The 18,860-nt window shown below is 41.4% G+C and overlaps 1 protein-coding gene across 1 annotated transcript in view; it reads right to left on the reverse strand.

Annotated features, from left to right (window-relative positions):
• Positions 1 to 18,860, reverse strand: part of AQR (aquarius intron-binding spliceosomal factor) — a 232,907-nt gene that overhangs the window by 49,851 nt on the left and 164,196 nt on the right. Inside the window, exons 31-32 of the mRNA XM_075844724.1 lie at positions 18,630 to 18,800; positions 18,004 to 18,089 (exon numbers count right to left, since the gene is read on the reverse strand). Of these exons, the coding sequence (XP_075700839.1) occupies positions 18,004 to 18,089; positions 18,630 to 18,800 (257 nt within the window). The remainder of the gene's footprint in view (positions 1 to 18,003; positions 18,090 to 18,629; positions 18,801 to 18,860) is intronic.

Here is an 18,860-nt window from a genome sequence, read left to right on the forward strand (position 1 = left end):
AAATAAAAGTTTGAAAACAATAAAAGTTTCAAGTAATCAAATAACACACAATCCCCCTTTTACTCTTATCAAGTCCTTTATTATTGAAAAATAATAATAAACCATATGTATTTGGTATCGCCACGACCGTAACGACCGGAGGTATCAAAATATTATATTATTTATTGCACGCGGTGAACAGCGTAAAAAAAACCCGTAAAAAACGTTACCAGAGTTTCTGTTTTTTAGTCACTTTGCCCTACAAATATTACAATAAAAAGTGATCAAAAAGTCGCATGTATCCAAAAATGGTACCTATAAAAACTATAGCTCGTCCCGCAAAAAACAAGCCCTCATACAACTCCGTCGACAAAAAAATTAAAACGTTATGGTTCTCACAACTTGGCGACAGAAAAAATACATTCTTTTTACAAAAGTAATTTTATTGTGCAAAAAGTTGTAAAACATAAAAAAGTTCTATAAATGAGGTATCGCCGGAATCGTACTGACCCGCAGAATAAAGGTAACATGTAGTTTATAATGCGTGGTGAACTCTGTATAAAAAAAAACCAAAAAAAGCTGTGCCAGAATTGCGTTTTTTGGTTTACCTGGCATCCCAAAAAATAGGATAAAAGGTGATCAAAAAGTCACATGTACCCCAAAATGGTACCAATAATAACTACAGCTCGTCCCGCAACAAACCAGCCCTCATACCGCTACGTCTATGAACAATAAAATTAGTTATGGCTCCAATAAGTCAGGAAATAAAAAAATATGCAGTTGTGCCCGAGGAGAACATTTCTTCTGTTTCAAGAGGCGATTTATCAAGGACCTGAAATTAGGGAACCAGGAAGGGAGGGCCCAATCATATCCGATGGAAGCGACGGTGCCCGTATTATACCAGGATAATACTTTCCCAGCAAAATTCCCCAAACTACAAAGGCGCGGAGTGTGGACCAAAAGGGGGATAAGAAATTACACCATTTATCAGTGCGACACCGGCCTGTGCAGAAAGGATTGCTTCACAGCGTAACACACATCTATGGATTATTTTTATTTTTTTATACCACCTGACTATGCCCCTTATATACTCCGCCCCGCTTACATGTACCCCCACATTATAAAACACCAGCAATACTCAAACAAATATAGTACCAAGCAAAATCCGCTCTCCAAAAGCCAAATGGTGCTCCCTCGGCCCTGAACCCTACAGCGTGCCCAAACAGCAGTTTCCTTCAACATATATGGCACCGTCATACCCGTGAGAACCCTTTTAACAATTTTTGTGGTGTGTGTCTCCAGCGTCATAAGCTGGGCATGACATATTTGCCACTGAATGGCATATCTAGGGAAAAATATAAATTTTTAATTTGCACCATCCGCAGCGCATTCATTTATGGAAAAGACCTGTGGGGTGAAAATGCTCACTACACCCCTTAATAAATGCCTTGAGGGGTGCAGTTCCATAATGGGGTCACTTATCAGGGGTTTCTTTTTATTATTTCACATCTGAGCCTCTGCAGTTGTGAACCAATACTTTGTAAATCGCCAAATTAGGCCTCCACTCCGCATGGTACTCTTCACTTCTGAGCCCTGTCATATGTCCAGACAAAAGATTAGGGCCACATGTAGGGTGTTTCTAAAACCGGGAAACACCGCATAATAATTAGAGAGCTGTCTTGTTATGGTGGCACAAGCCGGGCACCACATATTGGCATATCTATGGAAAAAAATCCCATTTTCACTCTGCAACATTGAGCGCACACTAATTTCTACAAAACACCTGCAGGGTTAAAATGCTTACTACACCCCTTGGTAAATGCATTGAGGGGTGTAGTTTACAAAATGGGGTCACTTCTGGGGGGTTTCCACTGTTTTGGGCCCACAGGTGCCCAGAAACCAATCCAGCAACATCTGCACTCCAAATGGCGGTCCTTCCCTTCTGAGCCCTGCCGTTTGCCCAAACAGCAGTTTATGACCACATATGGGGTATTGCCGTACTCGGGAGAAATAGCTTTACAAATGTTGGGTTCTTTTTTTCCTTTATTTGTTGAGAAAATGAAAAAATTTGCGCTAAAGCTACGTCTTATTGAAGAAAAAGGACTGTTTTTATTTTCACTGCCTAATTCTAATAAATTCTATGAAACATCTGTGGGGTCAAAATGCTCACTACACCCCTAGATGCATTCTTCAAGAGGTGTAGTTTCCTAAATGGAGTCCCTTTTTGGGCGTTTTCATTGTTTTGTCCCCTCAGGGGCTTTGCAAATGTGACCTGGCCTCCGCAAATCATTCCTGCTAAATGTGATCTCAAAAAGTCAAATAGTGCTCTTTCCCTTCTAAGCCCTGCCGTGTGTCCAAACAGCCGTTTATTACCACATGTGGGGTATTGTTTTACTCGGGAGAAATTGCTTTACAAATTTTGTGGTGCTTTTTCTCCTTTAGTCCTTCTGGAAATGAGAAAAAATTAGCTAAACCTACATTTTCTTTGAAAAAATGTAGATTATTATTTTCAGGGCCTACTTCCAATAATTTCTGCAAAAAAACTGTGGTGTCAAATCGCTCACTATACCCCTAGATAATTTCCTCAATGGGTGTTGTTTCCAAAATGGGGTCACTTGTGGGGGGTTTCCACTGTTTTGTCCCCTCAGGGGCTTTGTAAATGTAACATGGCCTCCGCAAACCATTCCTGCTAAATTTGAGTTCCAAAAGCCAAATGGCGCTCTTTCCCTTCTCAGCCTCGCCGTGTGTCCAAACAGCCGTTTATTACCACATGTGGGGTACTGTTTTACTCGGGAGAAATTTCTTTACAAATTTTATGGTGATTTTTCTCCTTTAGTCCTTGTGGAAATGAAAAAAAATTAGCTAAACCTACATTTTATTTGAAAAAATGTAGATTTTCATTTTCACAGCCTACTTGCAAAAATTTCTGCAAAAAACCTGTGGGGTCAAAATGCTCACTATACCCCTAGATAATTTCCTCAAGGGGTATAGTTTCCAAAATGGGGTCACTTGTTTGGGGTTTTCACTGTTTTGTCCCCTCAGGGGCTTTGTAAATGTGACATGGCCTCCGCAAACCATTCCTGCTAAATGTGAACTCCAAAAGCCAAATGGCGCTCTTTCCCTTCTCAGCCACGCCGTGTCTCCAAACAACCGTTTATTACCACATGTGAGGTATTGTTTTACTCGGGAGAAATTGCTTTACAAATTTTGCGGTGCTTTTTCTCCTTTAGTCCTTGTGGAAATGAGAAAAAAAATCGCTAAACCTACATTTTCTTTGAAGAAATGTTGATTTTAATTTTCACGGCCTACTTCCAATAATTTCTGTAAAAAACCTGTGCGGTGAAAATGCTCACTACACCCCTAGATAATTTCCTTGAGGTGTCTAGTTTCCCAGATGGGGTCACTTTTGGGGGATTTTGACTGTTTTGGCACCGCAAGAGCCCTTCAAACCTGACATGGTGCCTAAAATATATTCTAACAAAAATAAGGCCCCAAAATCCACTAGGTGCTCCTTTGCTTCTGAGGCCGGTGTTTCAGTCCAGTAGCACGCTACGGCCACATGTGGGATATTTCCTAAAACTGCAAAAACTGGGCAACAAATATTGAGTTGCATTTCTCTGGTAAAACCTTCTGTGTTATAAAAAAAATTGTATTAAAAATGTATTTCTGCAGAAAAATATGAAATTTGTAAATTTCACCTCTACTTTGCTTTAATTCCTGTGAAATGTTTAAAGGGTTAAGACATTTTCTAAATGCTGTTTTGAATACTTTGAGGGGTGAAGTTTTTAAAATGGGGTGACTTTTTTGGGGTTTCTAATATATAAGGCCCTCAAAACCACTTCACAACTGAACTGGCCCCTGTAAAAATAGCCTTTTGAAATTTTCTTGAAAATGTGAGAAATTGCTGCTAAAGTTCTAAGCCTTGTGAGGTCATAGAAAAATAAAAGGATGTTCAAAAAACGATGCCAATCTAAAGTAGACATATGGGGGATGTTAATTAGCAACAATTTTGTGTATTATAACTGCCTGTCTTACAAGCAGATACATTTAAATTGAGAAAAATGCTAATTTTTGCAATTTTTCGCTAAATTTTGGTGTTTTTCACAATTAAATACTGAACATATCGAGCAAATTTTGCCAGTAACATAAAGTCCAATGTGTCACGAGAAAACAATCTCAGAATCGCTTGGATAGGTGAAAGCATTCCGGAGTTATTACCACATAAAGTGACACATGTCAGATTTGAAAAATGAGGCTCTGTCAGGAAGGTCAAAAGTGGCTAAAGAGGGAAGGGGTTAAGGTCATCCCTTACCCAATGAAAATAGGCAGTTCTGAAATGTAGTGTTTTTGTAGCTTCTCTACTCAACATCTTATTAAAGAATCAATGAAAACTTATGTTATGGTCACTTAAAGAGGCTCTGTCACCAGATTTTGCAACCCCTATCTGCTATTGCAGCAGATCGGCGCTGCAATGTAGATAAGAGTAACGTTTTTATTTTTTAAAAACGAGCATTTTTGGCCAAGTTATGACCATTTTTGTATTTATGCAAATGAGGCTTGCTAAAGTCCAACTGGGCGTGTATTATGTGTATGTACATCTGGGCGTGTTTACTTCTTTTACTAGCTGGGCGTTCTGACGAGAAGTATCATCCACTTCTCTTCAGAACGCCCAGCTTCTGGCAGTGCAGACACAGCGTGTTCGAGAGATCACGCTGTGTCGTCACTCACTTCCTGCCCCAGGTCCTGCATCGTGTCGGACGAGCGAGGACACATCGGCACCAGAGGCTACAGTTGATTCTGCAGCAGCATCGGCGTTTGCAGGTAAGTCGATGTAGCTACTTACCTGCAAACGCTGATGCTGCTGCAGAATCAACTGTAGCCTCTGGTGCCGATGTGGCCGACACGATGCAGGACCTGGGGCAGGAAGTGAGTGACGTCACAGCGTGATCTCTCGAGAACACGCTGTGTGTCTGCACTGCCAGAAGCTGGGTGTTAACGAACAGAAGTGGATGATGCTGATTCGTCAGCATCATACACTCCCATTCCTAACGCCCAGCTAGTAAAAGTAGTAAAAACGCCCCGATGTACACACATAATACACGCCCAGTTGTACTTTTACTGTAAACACGCCCATTTGTACTTTTGCAACCCTCATTTGCATAAATACAAAAATGGTCATAACTTGGCCAAAAATGCTCGTTTTTAAAAAAATAAAAACGTTACTATAATCTACATTGCAGCGCCGATCTGCTGCAATAGCAGATAGGGGTTGCAAAATCTGGTGACAGAGCCTCTTTAACTAAATAATCTCCAACTTTTATTTTTGATATCCTGTCTGTTCTAGTGTTTAAAATTAGGTCTAGAAGTGCCCCTTCCCCAATAAATCTCTTCTTGCACTATCAATTCTAATTACTCGATCTGGTTAGTGAGGCTTCTGGCATTAGTATACATGCACTTTATACATTTACTGTATTTTTCGGACAATAAAACGCAGTTTTTAGCAAGAATAAACCTTGCTAAAAAGTCCCTGCGTCTTATAGTCGGTAGTCAAGGGACCCGGCATCACCCGGCATCGCCCGCCCCCGGGCCCCCTGACTGCTTCTTACTTAACCCCTTTTCGACCGATGATGTGCCGACACATCACGGAGCATGGAGGGTATGATGTTTTGAGTGGAGCGGGCTCACGTGCAGAGCTTGCTCCATACATTGCAGGTGTCAGCTGTGTATTACAGCTGAAACGCTGCTCTAATGGCTAGGAACAAAGATCTTGCTGTTCATGGCAGTTTAACTAGTTAAATGCCGCGGTCAATAGCGACCGCAGCATTTATAGGGATCTGCTTATGAAGGACAGCTATGACATAGCCACAGGATATAAACGTTAGATAGGTGCGGGAGCAGAATCTATCTCTAGAAAGGGGCACCCTAAACCCCGTTCTATCTTACGCGGCTCACCTGTTTCCCGGCCACTTCCTGGTTAGGTGGTCGGGAGTTACGGGAACTGAGCGCTCGCTCAGCTACGCTGTTTCTGTATTTCCGATAGAAGTGAATATGAGTTACGGAAACAGCTTAGCACTGACTGCGAGCTACGCTGTTCCCGGAACTCAGTAGCTACAAAAACAGCGTACATGGTCGAGTTACGGAAACCGCGTAACTCGCTGAGCTACGTTATTTCCTTAACTCCCATAGAATTGAATAGTAGTTACGGAAACAGCGTAGCATGCTACGCGGCTTCTGTAACTGCCATGCACTACTATAGGAGTTACGGAAACAGCGTAGCTCAGCGAGTTACGAGGTTTCCGTAACTCATCCATGTATTGCAGTGTATTGTACCAGCGATCTAATGATCACTGGTTCAAGTCCCCTAGAAGAACTAATAAAATGTGTAAAAAAACAAAACAAAACAATAGATACATTTTAAGGAGTGTAAAAAAATATTAAAAGTTCCAAAAAAAAAAAACCAAAACCCTTTTCCCATAAGCACAATGTAAAAAATAATTTTAAAAAATTTCTATCGGTGTGCTGGTAAAAGTCCGAACTATTGCAATATAGCATTAGTGAGAACGCTAAAAAGTGATTAAAAAAAATAAAGAAAATCGATGCACCAAAAACTAGTTCTAATAAAAACTACCCGGACACCCCTGAGACGATGAAAAATATAAAAAGTTATGGCTCTCAGAATGTGGTGGAATCGAACAAATTATTTTTCTTAACCAATAGTTTTTTCTTTGTAAAAGTAGTAAAATGTGAATTTTGTTCCTATTTTCAGTTGTCTAAAACCTGGGTGCGTCTCATAGTCAGGTTCGTTGTATAGTCCGAAAAATACGTGATCTGGATCGCTTTTTCTCTTATTCCTACATTACTCAACATTGAAATTGCAACACCAAGAAGTAAATGTTTTGGGCATGCGAATGATACGCAAATTATAAAAAAAATGGGAACAAAATATTCCAAACATCTTGATTTATTCTGTATTTCGTATGAGCGCCATGAACAGAAATACAGACACTTACACATATTAGGATGCGATCAATGAATTAATGGTTTTCTGAGGAATGTTATGTAACGCTGAATGCACGCAAATCATCAAGATTGGCTGCTGGCAGCTCCCTGTGCAGTTGCCGACCAATAACATCCCAGATGTGCTTGATGGTAGACCAGTCTGAAGGCGCTGCAGTCCATGGTAGCATGTTTATGCCATGCAGGCTGCTCACAGTAGCACGAGCAACATCCTGTTGAAAACTGCTTCTGGGACACTTTGGAGAAATGACCGTACCACTGGTTCCACGACCAAATCAATGTAACACTGAGCTATTAGTGTGCCTGAAATGAAGACTACCGTACATTATGACACGCCACACCACACCACACCATAATCCCAGGAGTAGGAACGGTGGGAAGTTCCCTTGTAAAGGCCTCTTCATGGCGTTGCCCACGTGGTATCCAGACCAATCTCGGGCTGTCATTGCTTCCGAGACAAAAGCAGAACTCATCGCTGAAGAGGATAGACCTCCATTCCAGCCTCCATTACCGTTTTACTGTGCACCATGATAGCCTATGAGAGACTTTGCATGTGGTCAATAGAACAGCTGTAGCCGGACGTCTGGGTCGTAGCCGAATGTCGTGCAAATGCCTTCTGATGGTTTGTGTCAACACTGGATGCCGTTCGGGGCTCGGGATGTGACGTCCAATTTCTCTGGCAGTACACAATGGATCACTACGCGTTACTCCTCCAATCAGATGATCAGTCCGTGCAGAGGTACGCTTCTGCGGAACTCTTGCTGTCATTCCCTTTCGTCATTGTTCTCCCAACCTCTGGGACACGCAACGTTGAACAGTGATGAGACATAGCAATCTGCCGGAGTGACAAACCAAGGTCTCTCAGTCAAAGGATTCTGTCCTTCTCAGTTTGCGACAAGTTGCAATATCTGTCACGTTGACTAACAGGAGGCATCACACAATCATCCCACACCACTTGATCCGATTTTTTAAGTTTCATGTGGCTAAAAAACCCTTTGCTTTCAATCTGGCTTTTGTGCCCCTCCTACATGCAACAGATTGGTGCTAGATGCTTGAAAACTTGATCATTTGCAATCTTAGCGACACCTGCTATTTCCTTGATTTGCATAATATTAAGGCTTGCCCTTCTTGGTGTTGCAATTTCAATGTTGCGAAGTGTATAAACTCTTTACTATATTCCACCCCCGGGTTCATTACTTCGCTCAAGCTCACTACCTATGCAGTCTTCCCACTCATATTCAGTAATTGGCTCCCACCGCAGTCCCTAGTTTAACCCCTTAATGCTCAGCGACGTACTATTCCGTCGCGTTGACTGACCCGTTCGCGCTTAGCGAGGGAATATTACGTCGCGGGAGTAACGGCCATTTCGGCCGTCTTCCCGACACATGCAGGAGCTGTGACAGCTGCTGTCTTGTACAGCGGTTGCCGCAGCTCCTATAGTGGGGACCGATCGCTGTGTCCCCGGTGATTAACCCCTTAAAAGCCACGTTCAATAGAGATCGCGGCTTTTTAGGGGTTAAGCTACCATCGCCGGCCTGCTACACGTTAGCGGCCGGCGATGGTGACTATGGCAACCGGACACCTAACAATGGCGTCCGGCTATGCAATCGACGGAAGCCTAGTGGGTCCGGACAAAGTCAGGACCCACTATGCTTGCTGTCAGTGAGTAGCTGACAGCTCCAATACACTGCACTACACATGTAGTGCAGTGTATTAGAATAGCGATCAGAGCCTCCTGTCCTCATGACCCCTAGTGGGACAAAGTAATTAAAGAGGCTCTGTCACCAGATTTTGCAACCCCTATCTGCTATTGCAGCAGATAGGCGCTGCAATGCAGATTACAGTAAGGTTTTTATTTTTAAAAAACGAGCATTTTTGGCCAAGTTATGACCATTTTTGTAATTATGCAAATGAGGCTTGCAAAAGTCCAAGTGGGTGTGTTTAAAAGTAAAAGTCCAAGTGGGCGTGTATTAGGTGCGTACATCGGGGCGTTTTTAATACTTTTACTAGCTGGGCGCTGTGAAGAGAAGTAACATCCTCTTCTCTTCAGAACGCCCAGCTTCTGACAGTGCAGATCTGTGACGTCACTCACAGGTCCTGCATCGTGACGGCCACATCGGCAGCAGAGGCTACAGTTGATTCTGCAGCAGCATCAGCGTTTGCAGGTAAGATCGACTTACCTGCAAACGCTGATGCTGCTGCAGAATCAACTGTAGCCTCTGGTGCCGATGTGGCCGTCACGATGCAGGACCTGTGAGTGACGTCACAGATCTGCACTGTCACAAGCTGGGCGTTCTGAAGAGAAGAGGATGTTACTTTTCATCAGAGCGCCCAGCTAGTGAAAGTATTAAAAACGCCCCGATGTACGCACATAATACACGCCCACTTGGACTTTTACTTTTAAACACACCCACTTGGACTTTTGCAAGCCTCATTTGCATAACTACAAAAATGGTCATAACTTGGCCAAAAATGCTCGTTTTTTTAAAATAAAAACGTTACTGTAATCTACATTGCAGCGCCTATCTGCTGCAATAGCAGATAGGGGTTGCAAAATCTGGTGACAGAGCCTCTTTAAGTTTAAAAAAAAAGTTAAAAAAATATGTGTAAAATTAAGAAAATAAAAGTAAAAATCCCCCTTTTTCCCTTATCAGTCCTTTATTAATAAAAATATATAAACAAACAAACGGCCTGAACTAGAAAATTATTTTGTTATTTATCCCATGCGGTGAACGCCGTAAAAGAAAATAATAAACCGTACCTCAATCACAATTGTTTGGTCACTTCACCTCCCAAAAAATGGAATAAAAAGAGATCAAAAAGTCGCATGTACCTAAAAATGGTACTGATCGAAACTGCAGTTCGTTACGCAAAAAATAAGTCCTCGCACGGCTTTCTTGATGGAAAAATAAAAACGTTCTGGCTCTTAGAATAAGGCAACACAAAAAGTAAATGATTTTTTACAAAAAGTATTTTATTGTGCAAACGCCATAAGACATAAAAAACCGATAAACATGGTATCGCCGTAATCGTATCGCCCCACAGAATAAAGTGAATATGTCATTTATAGCGCACGGTGAACGCTGTAAAAAAAAATACAAAATAAAAAACAATAGTAGAATTGCTGTTTTTTAGTCACCACGCCTCCTAAACATAGAATAAAAACGGATCAAAAAGCCGCATGCACCCCATGAAAATTGCAATGAATTCCTCAAGGGGTCTAGTTTTCAAAATGGGGTCACTTTTGGGGGGTTTCTACTGTTTTGGCACCACAAGACTTCTTCAAACCGGACATGGTGCCTAATAAAAAGGAGGCCTCAAAATCCTCTAGGTGCTCCTTTGCTTCGGAGGCCGGTGCTTCAGTCCATTACTGCACTAGGGCCACATGTGGGGTATTTCTGAAAACTGTAGAATCTGGGCAATTAATATTAAGTTGTGTTTCTCTGATAAAACCTTTTGTGTTATAAAAAAAATGGTATAAAAAGGATTTTCTGCCCAAAAAAAAAATGTACATTTCACCTCTACTTTGCTCTAAATTACTGTGAAACACAAAGGGTTCATAAACGTTCTATACGCTGTTGTAAATACTTTGAGGGGGTATAGTTTCTAGAATGGGGTGTTTCATAGGGGTTTCTAATATATAGGTCCCTCAAAGCATCTTCAGATCTGAACTGGAACCTAAAAAAATGAATAAATTAGGCAATGCTTCGCTTACATTATACTGATAATGAGCAGTGCCCACCCCGAGATGAACCCAGTTTTGACTGTTTGTATAAACGGAGACCCTATTAGACCGTTTCAGTGCCCGGTTTTCCCAAGCATACACCCCCGAGAAGTGTATTTCTATTGATGAGTCCTTGGGAGATTTTAAAGGGAGGCTTCAATTCCGCCAGTACCTGCCGGGTAAGAGGGCAAGGTATGGCGTGAAGATGTATAAGCTGTGCGAGAGTGCATCAGGGTATACCTACAAATTTAGGATATATGAAGTGAAGGACACCAGTATTCAGCCCCCAGAATGCCCCCCCTGACTGGGAGTTAATGCAAAAATTGTGTGGGATTTGGTGCACCCACTGCTGGACCAGGGTTACTACCTCTACCTGGATTATTTTTATACCAGCATCCCACTTTTCAAGTGCCTTGCTTCCAGAAGTACTGTGGCATGCGGCACCGCTAGAAAAAGAGGCCTCCCTAAGACTCTGCTTGGGCAAACACTCAGAAGGGGTGAGAGCAGGGCACATTCTAGCAGCAACATATTGTTTGTCAAGCACAAAAGAGAGGTCACACCAGTACCCACGTACCAGTACAGAGACCCCCAAACCAGACTACATCCTGGACTACAATAGGTACATGGGAGGGGTGGACTTGTCAGATCAAGTCCTGAAGCCCTACAGAGCCATGCGGTGTGGTATAAGAAGCTGGACGTGCACATCATACAGATGACATTGTACAATGTGTACGTGCTACGTCGATGTGCAGGCCAGAGGGGTACTTTCCTGGAATTTCAAGAGGTGATCATCAAGAACCTAATCTTTAGGGACCAAAAAGGGGGACACCCAGTACTTCTGGAAGCGAGGCCACACACATCGTACCAGGGCAACACTTTCCAGGAGAACTTCCCCAAACTGGCAAGAAGGGAAAAAGTCAAAAGAGGTGCAAAGTCTGCTATAAGAGGGGGATAAGGAAGGACACAATATATCAATGTGAGATGTGTCCCGAAAAACCAGAGCTCTGTATGAAAGAGTGTTTTAAAATGTATCCCTAACATCCCTTGGTTTTTAATTTAACCCAGTTTTACTTACCCTGATGCACTCCGCACAGCTTATCCCCCCTCGTCTTTCCCTTCTGAGCCCTGCTGTGTGCCCAGGCAGCTGTTAACAGCCACATTGAGGGTATTGCGTGAGAACCCACATTACAGTTTATGGGGTGTATGTCTCCGGTCAAAATGTCACTACACCTCTAGATGAATGCCTTAAGGGTGTAGTTTTTAAAACGGGGTCACTTCTTGGGGGTTTCAACTGTACTGGTACCTCAGGGGCTTCTGCATACATGACTTCGCACCAGAAAATCCCCAGTAGGCCAAATGGTGGTCCTTTCCTTCTGATCCCTCCCATGGGCCCAAACGGCAGTTTATCACCACAAATGGGGTATTGCCGCACTCAGGACAAATTGGGCAACAGAATGGGGTATTTTATTTCTTGTGAAAATAAGAAATTTTCAGCCAAAACTACGTATTATTGGAAAAAATTTATTTTGTTTCAATTCCCAGCCCAATTCAAATAAGTTCTGTGAAGAAACTATGGGGTCAAAATGGTCACAACACCCATAAATTAATTCCTTGAGGGGTGTAGTTTCCAAAATGGGGTCACTTCTGGTGGGTTTCCATTGCTTTGATACCTCTGGGGCTCTGCAAATGCGACATGGCACCCGAAAACCAATCCAGCAAAATCTGGACTCCAACAAACACATAGCGCTCCTTTCAAACTGAGCCCTCCCATGGGCCCAAACGGCAGTTTATCACCACAAATGGGGTATTGCCGCACTAAGGACAAATTGGGCAACAAAATGGGGTATTTTGTTCCCAGTGAAAATAAGACATTTTGATCACAAATTACATCTTATTGGAAAAAAATGACATTTTTTTTTATTTCACAGCCCAATTCAAATAGGTGCTGTCAAAAAACTGTGCGGTCAAAATGATAACAATAACCATAAATGAATTCCTTGAGGGGTGTAGTTTTTAGGTGCTTCTTTGCTTCTAGGGCTTGTGTTTTAGTCCACGAGAACACTAGAGCCACATGTGGGACATTTCTAAAAACTGCAGAATCTGGACAATACATATTTAGTAGCATTTCTCTGGTAAAACCTTCTGTGTTACAGAAAAAAAATTGAATAAAATTGAAATTCAACAAGAAAAATGAAATTTGCAAATTTCACCTACACTTTGCTTTAATTCCTGTGAAATGCCTGAAGGGTTAAAAAAACGTTCTAAATGCTGTTTTGAATACGTTGAGGGGTCTAGTTTTTAAAATGGGGTGTTGTATGGGGGTTTCTAATACATAGGCCCCTCAAAGCCACTTCAGAACTGAACAGGTACCTTAAAAAAAAGGCTTTTGAAATTTTCTTAAAAATATGAGAAATTGCTGTTTATGTTCTAAGCCTTGTAACGTCCAAGAAAAATAAAAGAATGTTCAAAAAACGATGCCAATCTAAAGTAGACATATGGGAAATGTGAACTAGTAACTATTTTGGGTGGTATAACCGTCTGTTTTACAAGCAGATGCATTTAAATTCTGAAAAATGCTATTTTTGATACATTTTCTCAAAATGTTGCAATTTTTCACCAATAAACACTGAATATATCGACCAAATTTTACCACGAACATGAAGCCCAATGTGTCACGAGAAAACAGTCTCAGAATCGCTTGGATAGGTTTAAGCTTTCCGACGTTATTACCACATAAAGTGAAGTATGTCAGATTTGAAAAATGGGCTCTGAGCCTTAAGGCCAAAACTAGACTGCGTCCTTAAGGGGTTAAACATTCCTCTAACCTTCTTGCGATCTTCTACCCCAACACTCTACACCCACCCCATTTAGGTGCAGCCAATCCCTACTGAAGTCTGTACTCCGAGAAGTCCGCCGAGTACTCCAAGAAACCAAACCCCTCCTCAAAATACCAATTCTTCAGCCACTTTCTTACCTCACTAAACTTTTGCTGCCTCTCTGGTGTGGTATGTATTTCTGAAAATACTACATTGGAGATCCTTGCTCTGAGCTCACTACCAAAGTCCCTGAAATCATGTTATAGTACCTTCCAACTACCCCTAACTTTGTCATTGGGTGCCAATAGGTTTCCACCAGCCCCTCCTAATAATCTGTCAACCCGATCCGTGATATACCATACCTAAGATATGCCACACCGGAAAACAACACACTGTGGCATTCCCAGTGATCACCTCATCTGTTGCCCTAATTAGTAAATCAAATCAAATAGCATACAGAAAGGACTCCTAGTCATGTCATAAATATTAAACTACATTATGGACCTGTAGGATCTGAGCTTGTAATATAAAGGGACTGTCTAAAATGTAATACCATTTTTCCCCTAAGAAACCAAACTGATCCCGTCCATAGGCTGTGTCTGGCATTGACACTCATGTGAATGTGGCAATACCACACACAGCCCGTGGACAGAAAAAAAAGAAAAATATGCCTAATCACTCAACCTAAAAAGGTAAAGTCACTCATCTGTGCAAATGAATCATTTTCACGTAAAAAAAACACCACGTGGCAGGTATGTATATTAATGAATATCTTCCTGCCAATATTAAGCCTTGTTATACTCATAGGTTAGACTAAATTCCTGTTAGTCATATTTTCAAACAAAAACACTTCTAATTGTGCCTCAGATTTTTAACCAAATCATGCATTTATTCCTAGACCCAATAAGAAGACGAGTAGCAAATGCTCATGTGTTGACATCATGTAAACTATATGGTGCCCTGACTTAGAATTGCCACATTGCGACGCTCAGTAAAAAGCCTTTTCTAAACAATATAGTGTCAACATTTCAAAATCAATTTGAAAAAATATTCTGTTCAAACCTCAGCCAAAATATGCTAAGACCATTCACATCCATAAACGGTCCTTTACTGAATAAGTGGACTTGTTTATTTCTGAAACGTTATGCACTGTAACTCCATAAAGGAGCTGAAAATGAATATAACTGTACATTGTATAGAACTTAATACTATATAATATGAATATATCTATCTATCGCGAAGGATGGGCAAAAACAAAACAAAACATGGTGGCTAAATAAAACAGGCTCTGGCTATCGAGGTTTTGCTCTCTGCTCTGCATACATTTTGGCGGCCAGGTGCCTCTTCGCCGCGCTGAAAGCATGGAATCCAGCTCCATCTCTGCCTGCAGAAAAAAATTACTGACTACTTCCACCATGCAAAAAAAATTACACAGTGGCTGTTAGATACTGACAAATGTGTGCTCCTGCTACACTGGTCTCTATTAGCAAACATAGCAAAACCCCAAATTGTGCCAATGGTCACAGTGACTGATATACTAAACCAGAAAGAGAAGAAAAGTCACGACCAAGTATTTGCAAAATTACAAACAATCTTTATTTCAGTCAAAAATACACAGAAAAAACACATTACAACTATACACAGTAAAAAGAATGAACCCTCATAAAGAAATGGAATCCGAACATGAAAGCAGCCTGGCCCCCCAGATGTTAAAATGGTCACAAGATCCCACAAAGAGCTAAAGTGCATAAATCAATATTTTTAGGCAGGTGCTAAGCATAGTACATTTGCACAGATAGATACCTAATAAAATACATGCAAAGTGCAGTCATAGGCAAAATAATGAGCAGTATACCTACACCTACGTAGTGAAAAATGAGCAGGAGATCAGGACCGGGAGGGGAGACCCCTGCCAGACCCAAGTGGTCTCCCCTCCCTGACCTCTCATCTCCACCGCTATTCCCCTGAATGCTGCGATCAAAGCTAACCGCAGCATTCAGGGGAAAATGAGAAGGGTAGATGCCCTTTGGATCGCGTCACAAGGAATTCCGGTGATGCGATCGAGGGCCATACCATATATGGGCAGACAGCCCAGCGTCCATTGAAGGACCCCAGGGCTGTCTGACTATATTTCCTGTTAGGGCATACTTGGGTATGTCCTAACAACTGCCTGTGTACTATCAGTATATAGATATATGCCAGTACATTAATGTTTAAAAATAAGGTAGTAAAAAATAAAAATAAAGTAATGTTAAATAAAAAAAACACACACACACACACACACACACACACACACACACAAGTCTTGATACATAAAATATACACATTCGGTATTGTCGCGACCGTAATAACACACTTATAGCGTCATTCATGTTTGCGCTGTTATAAAATAAAAAACTGCTTTCTTTCACTTATTAATGTGAGGCGCGAGGTATTATGAATTTTGAACCTTCATGTGCCTCACATCAATAGTAATTAACCACATCATGTACCTCACACATTAACCCAGTGTTGTCCATTATGACTGAGGAACATGATGGGGTTAATTACTATTAATGTCAGGCACATGGAGGTTCAAAATTCATTACACCACGCACTTTACATCAGAAAATTGAATTTTTAAAAATTATTATTGTTGCACAAGTAGCGTTTTGGTATCGAGTATCACAATACTACACAAAGTATCGGTATCAAAGTCCAAATTCTGGTATCGTGACATCCCTAGCAGGTATATATGTAGGTATATATGAGGGGAATGAAAGTCTTACTCTGACTACTGGGAGGGGTTACAGCTGTACCTACTAAGGGAAGCTGTGACTACTGGGTGAAGTCAAATAAGTGCATTCCGACTATTAAGGGTTAACAGCACACCACCCCCATCACAGCTGGTTGAATGGGATAAGGATCTGAAAGCAATGTGGTCAACGTATACTGCATAGTCAATGTGAACACCTACATTATCCAATCAGCATATCAAAAGTGTACTGCATGTGTGCAGCCGCCAATCAAGCTTGTCCTTACTCTCCTGTAGTATTGGTATATTAGCACTGACTGTGTCTACACCCTTCTCTTTCTGATTCAACATGACCACCAGTGACTACCTTTTATCTCTCTTTCCTGTATCCTCCCTGTCCTGAGAGGCAATATCATTAGATATATAATATTCTGATAACTATTTGTAAATGTTGACTCCATCGATTTTGAGCATCATTTATTAAAAGGTCTTCTCCAAGAAAGAGCCATGAGTTTGATATGAGTAATTTTGAGTCTGTTCGCTACTCACAAAAATACATAGTACACAGTGGGCCAAACCATAAGTTACGTATAAGGACAGAATTGTACACAGTTGCTGGATTATTTTTGAATACAATTTTTTTTAACCCTTTCACGACTGCCATACAGCTATATAAGTTCTAGCTGTCGATGCCCCGTGCAGTTAGCACGTGTGTGTGTGTGTGTGTGTGTGTGTGTGTGTGTGTGTATATATATATATATATATATATATAGACGTTTGCAGCGTGCATCGGGATTTAATGAGTGCGTGAGCAGCTTTGCACTAATGTATGTGTCGGCTCTCTCTACCAGTGCCGTCACCTCTTTGACTTATGCCTCATGTACACGACCGTAGCCATGTGCATGGCCGTGATTTTCGGGTCGGCCGGCCACAGAGTGTCACCCGTGAGACGTCCGCAAATCACGGAAAGTGCCCTTTATTTTCTATAAATCTGGACCGCAGAACACGGCCGTAATCAGACATATCCATTCTTTCTGCGGTCCAGGCTCCTGGGCCATGCATGGACCGTGGAAACCACAGTCGTGTGCAGGGGCCCACAGAAATGAATGGGGCCGCAATTCTCCCGTGGATTTTTGGGGGAATTGCGGACGCAAAAGCACGTTCGGGTGCATGGGGCCTTAGTTTCATAAAACAAACGTGCAGTCTGCACTTTTCTCTCTCGTGTGTGTCGGCACCTCCCCGGCTACTGAAAATTTTGTTTTTAACTCCTTAGTCTTCTCTCTTATGGATCCCCTGTGAGGGGAGAGTGAAAAAGGATAACCGTTAGAGAGGTGTGTGTGTATATATATATATATATATATATATATATATATATATATATATATATATATAAAAAGTGGGTGTTTTTCACATTTTTTGTGATTTGACTGCTCAAAATAAAAATTTAAAACATGGAATTAAACTAATCTAGAAAATGAAAGCCTCATAAGTCTGGTAAAAAAAAACTAAGTAAAAATAGTTAGGATAATCAAAGCGGTTGCAAAGATATAATCGTGCACATCAGAAATTGAAAATTTGACCTGGACACAGGGGTATCAATGACCCTTGGTCATGAAAGGGTTAAATGTGCAAATGTGTCATTAATTGCTACTCCTAACTTGTATATTGCTATATTTATACTATGTTATATTGGAGAATTATATTTCACAAGGTTACTGTTGTGGACTGCTTACCTCAGGTGACCCACAGCTTTGGTTCTGACAAGTGACAAGATGATGTAGTCATTCTGTTGTCCCTGGAATCTGTCCACAGTGGTGACCTACAAGAACACGGACATGATTATCCTTGTTTTAGAGGGTAATGCTGAATATTGGAAGAAGGGAACATCTTGGTGTCTGTAACCTAATGTCTGATAATGCAATCACAGCATGTTCAGTGGATAAAAATGTTATATTAATTTAATAATCCAGCATACATTTAAAGTTCTTACTTAACAGTTGGTGCCAACTTCACAATATATTAAATATTGTGGCAAAATCACTTCAAATCTCACTCAGTTATTTGAAAGTTTTCTTGTCCTGCACTTCACTGATCGCAGGGCTCCACGTGGGAGAGATCCCTCAGGATCAAATTTACTCAGAGGGACCCACAATATGAATCGGGTTTGTCGGTCATTAAACAGGGAGAATAAATTTTTTTTTTAATTTTTGGGGATCTGTAGAAAAGTTTCCAGCGAACAAACTTTAGGACCATCAGACGGTCTATATTCTATATTTACTCCACAGATCTTACAAATGCACCCGTGCATCCCTATTAGAATTTACAACTGAATGGAATGGTTCAGAAAGTTAGTACCCACCTTACTAGGCTGGCCTATCACAGGGTTTTTGCCACAGCGCTGGTTGAGGATGTCACGGATGAGATGCTTCTGTCCGTTGTATGTGGTCAGGATGCTGATACGATTAGCAGGATATCCAAGCAGACGCATATACATAAACAAGGCTACTGCATACTCTGCCTCAGCGAGATTCTGCATGGTGACAATACGAATTAGTGTCTCATGTATAGAAAAGCAGAAGATCCAGCATAG

This window comes from Rhinoderma darwinii, chromosome 12 (genome assembly GCF_050947455.1).
Source record: "Rhinoderma darwinii isolate aRhiDar2 chromosome 12, aRhiDar2.hap1, whole genome shotgun sequence".
NCBI lineage: Eukaryota > Metazoa > Chordata > Amphibia > Anura > Rhinodermatidae > Rhinoderma > Rhinoderma darwinii.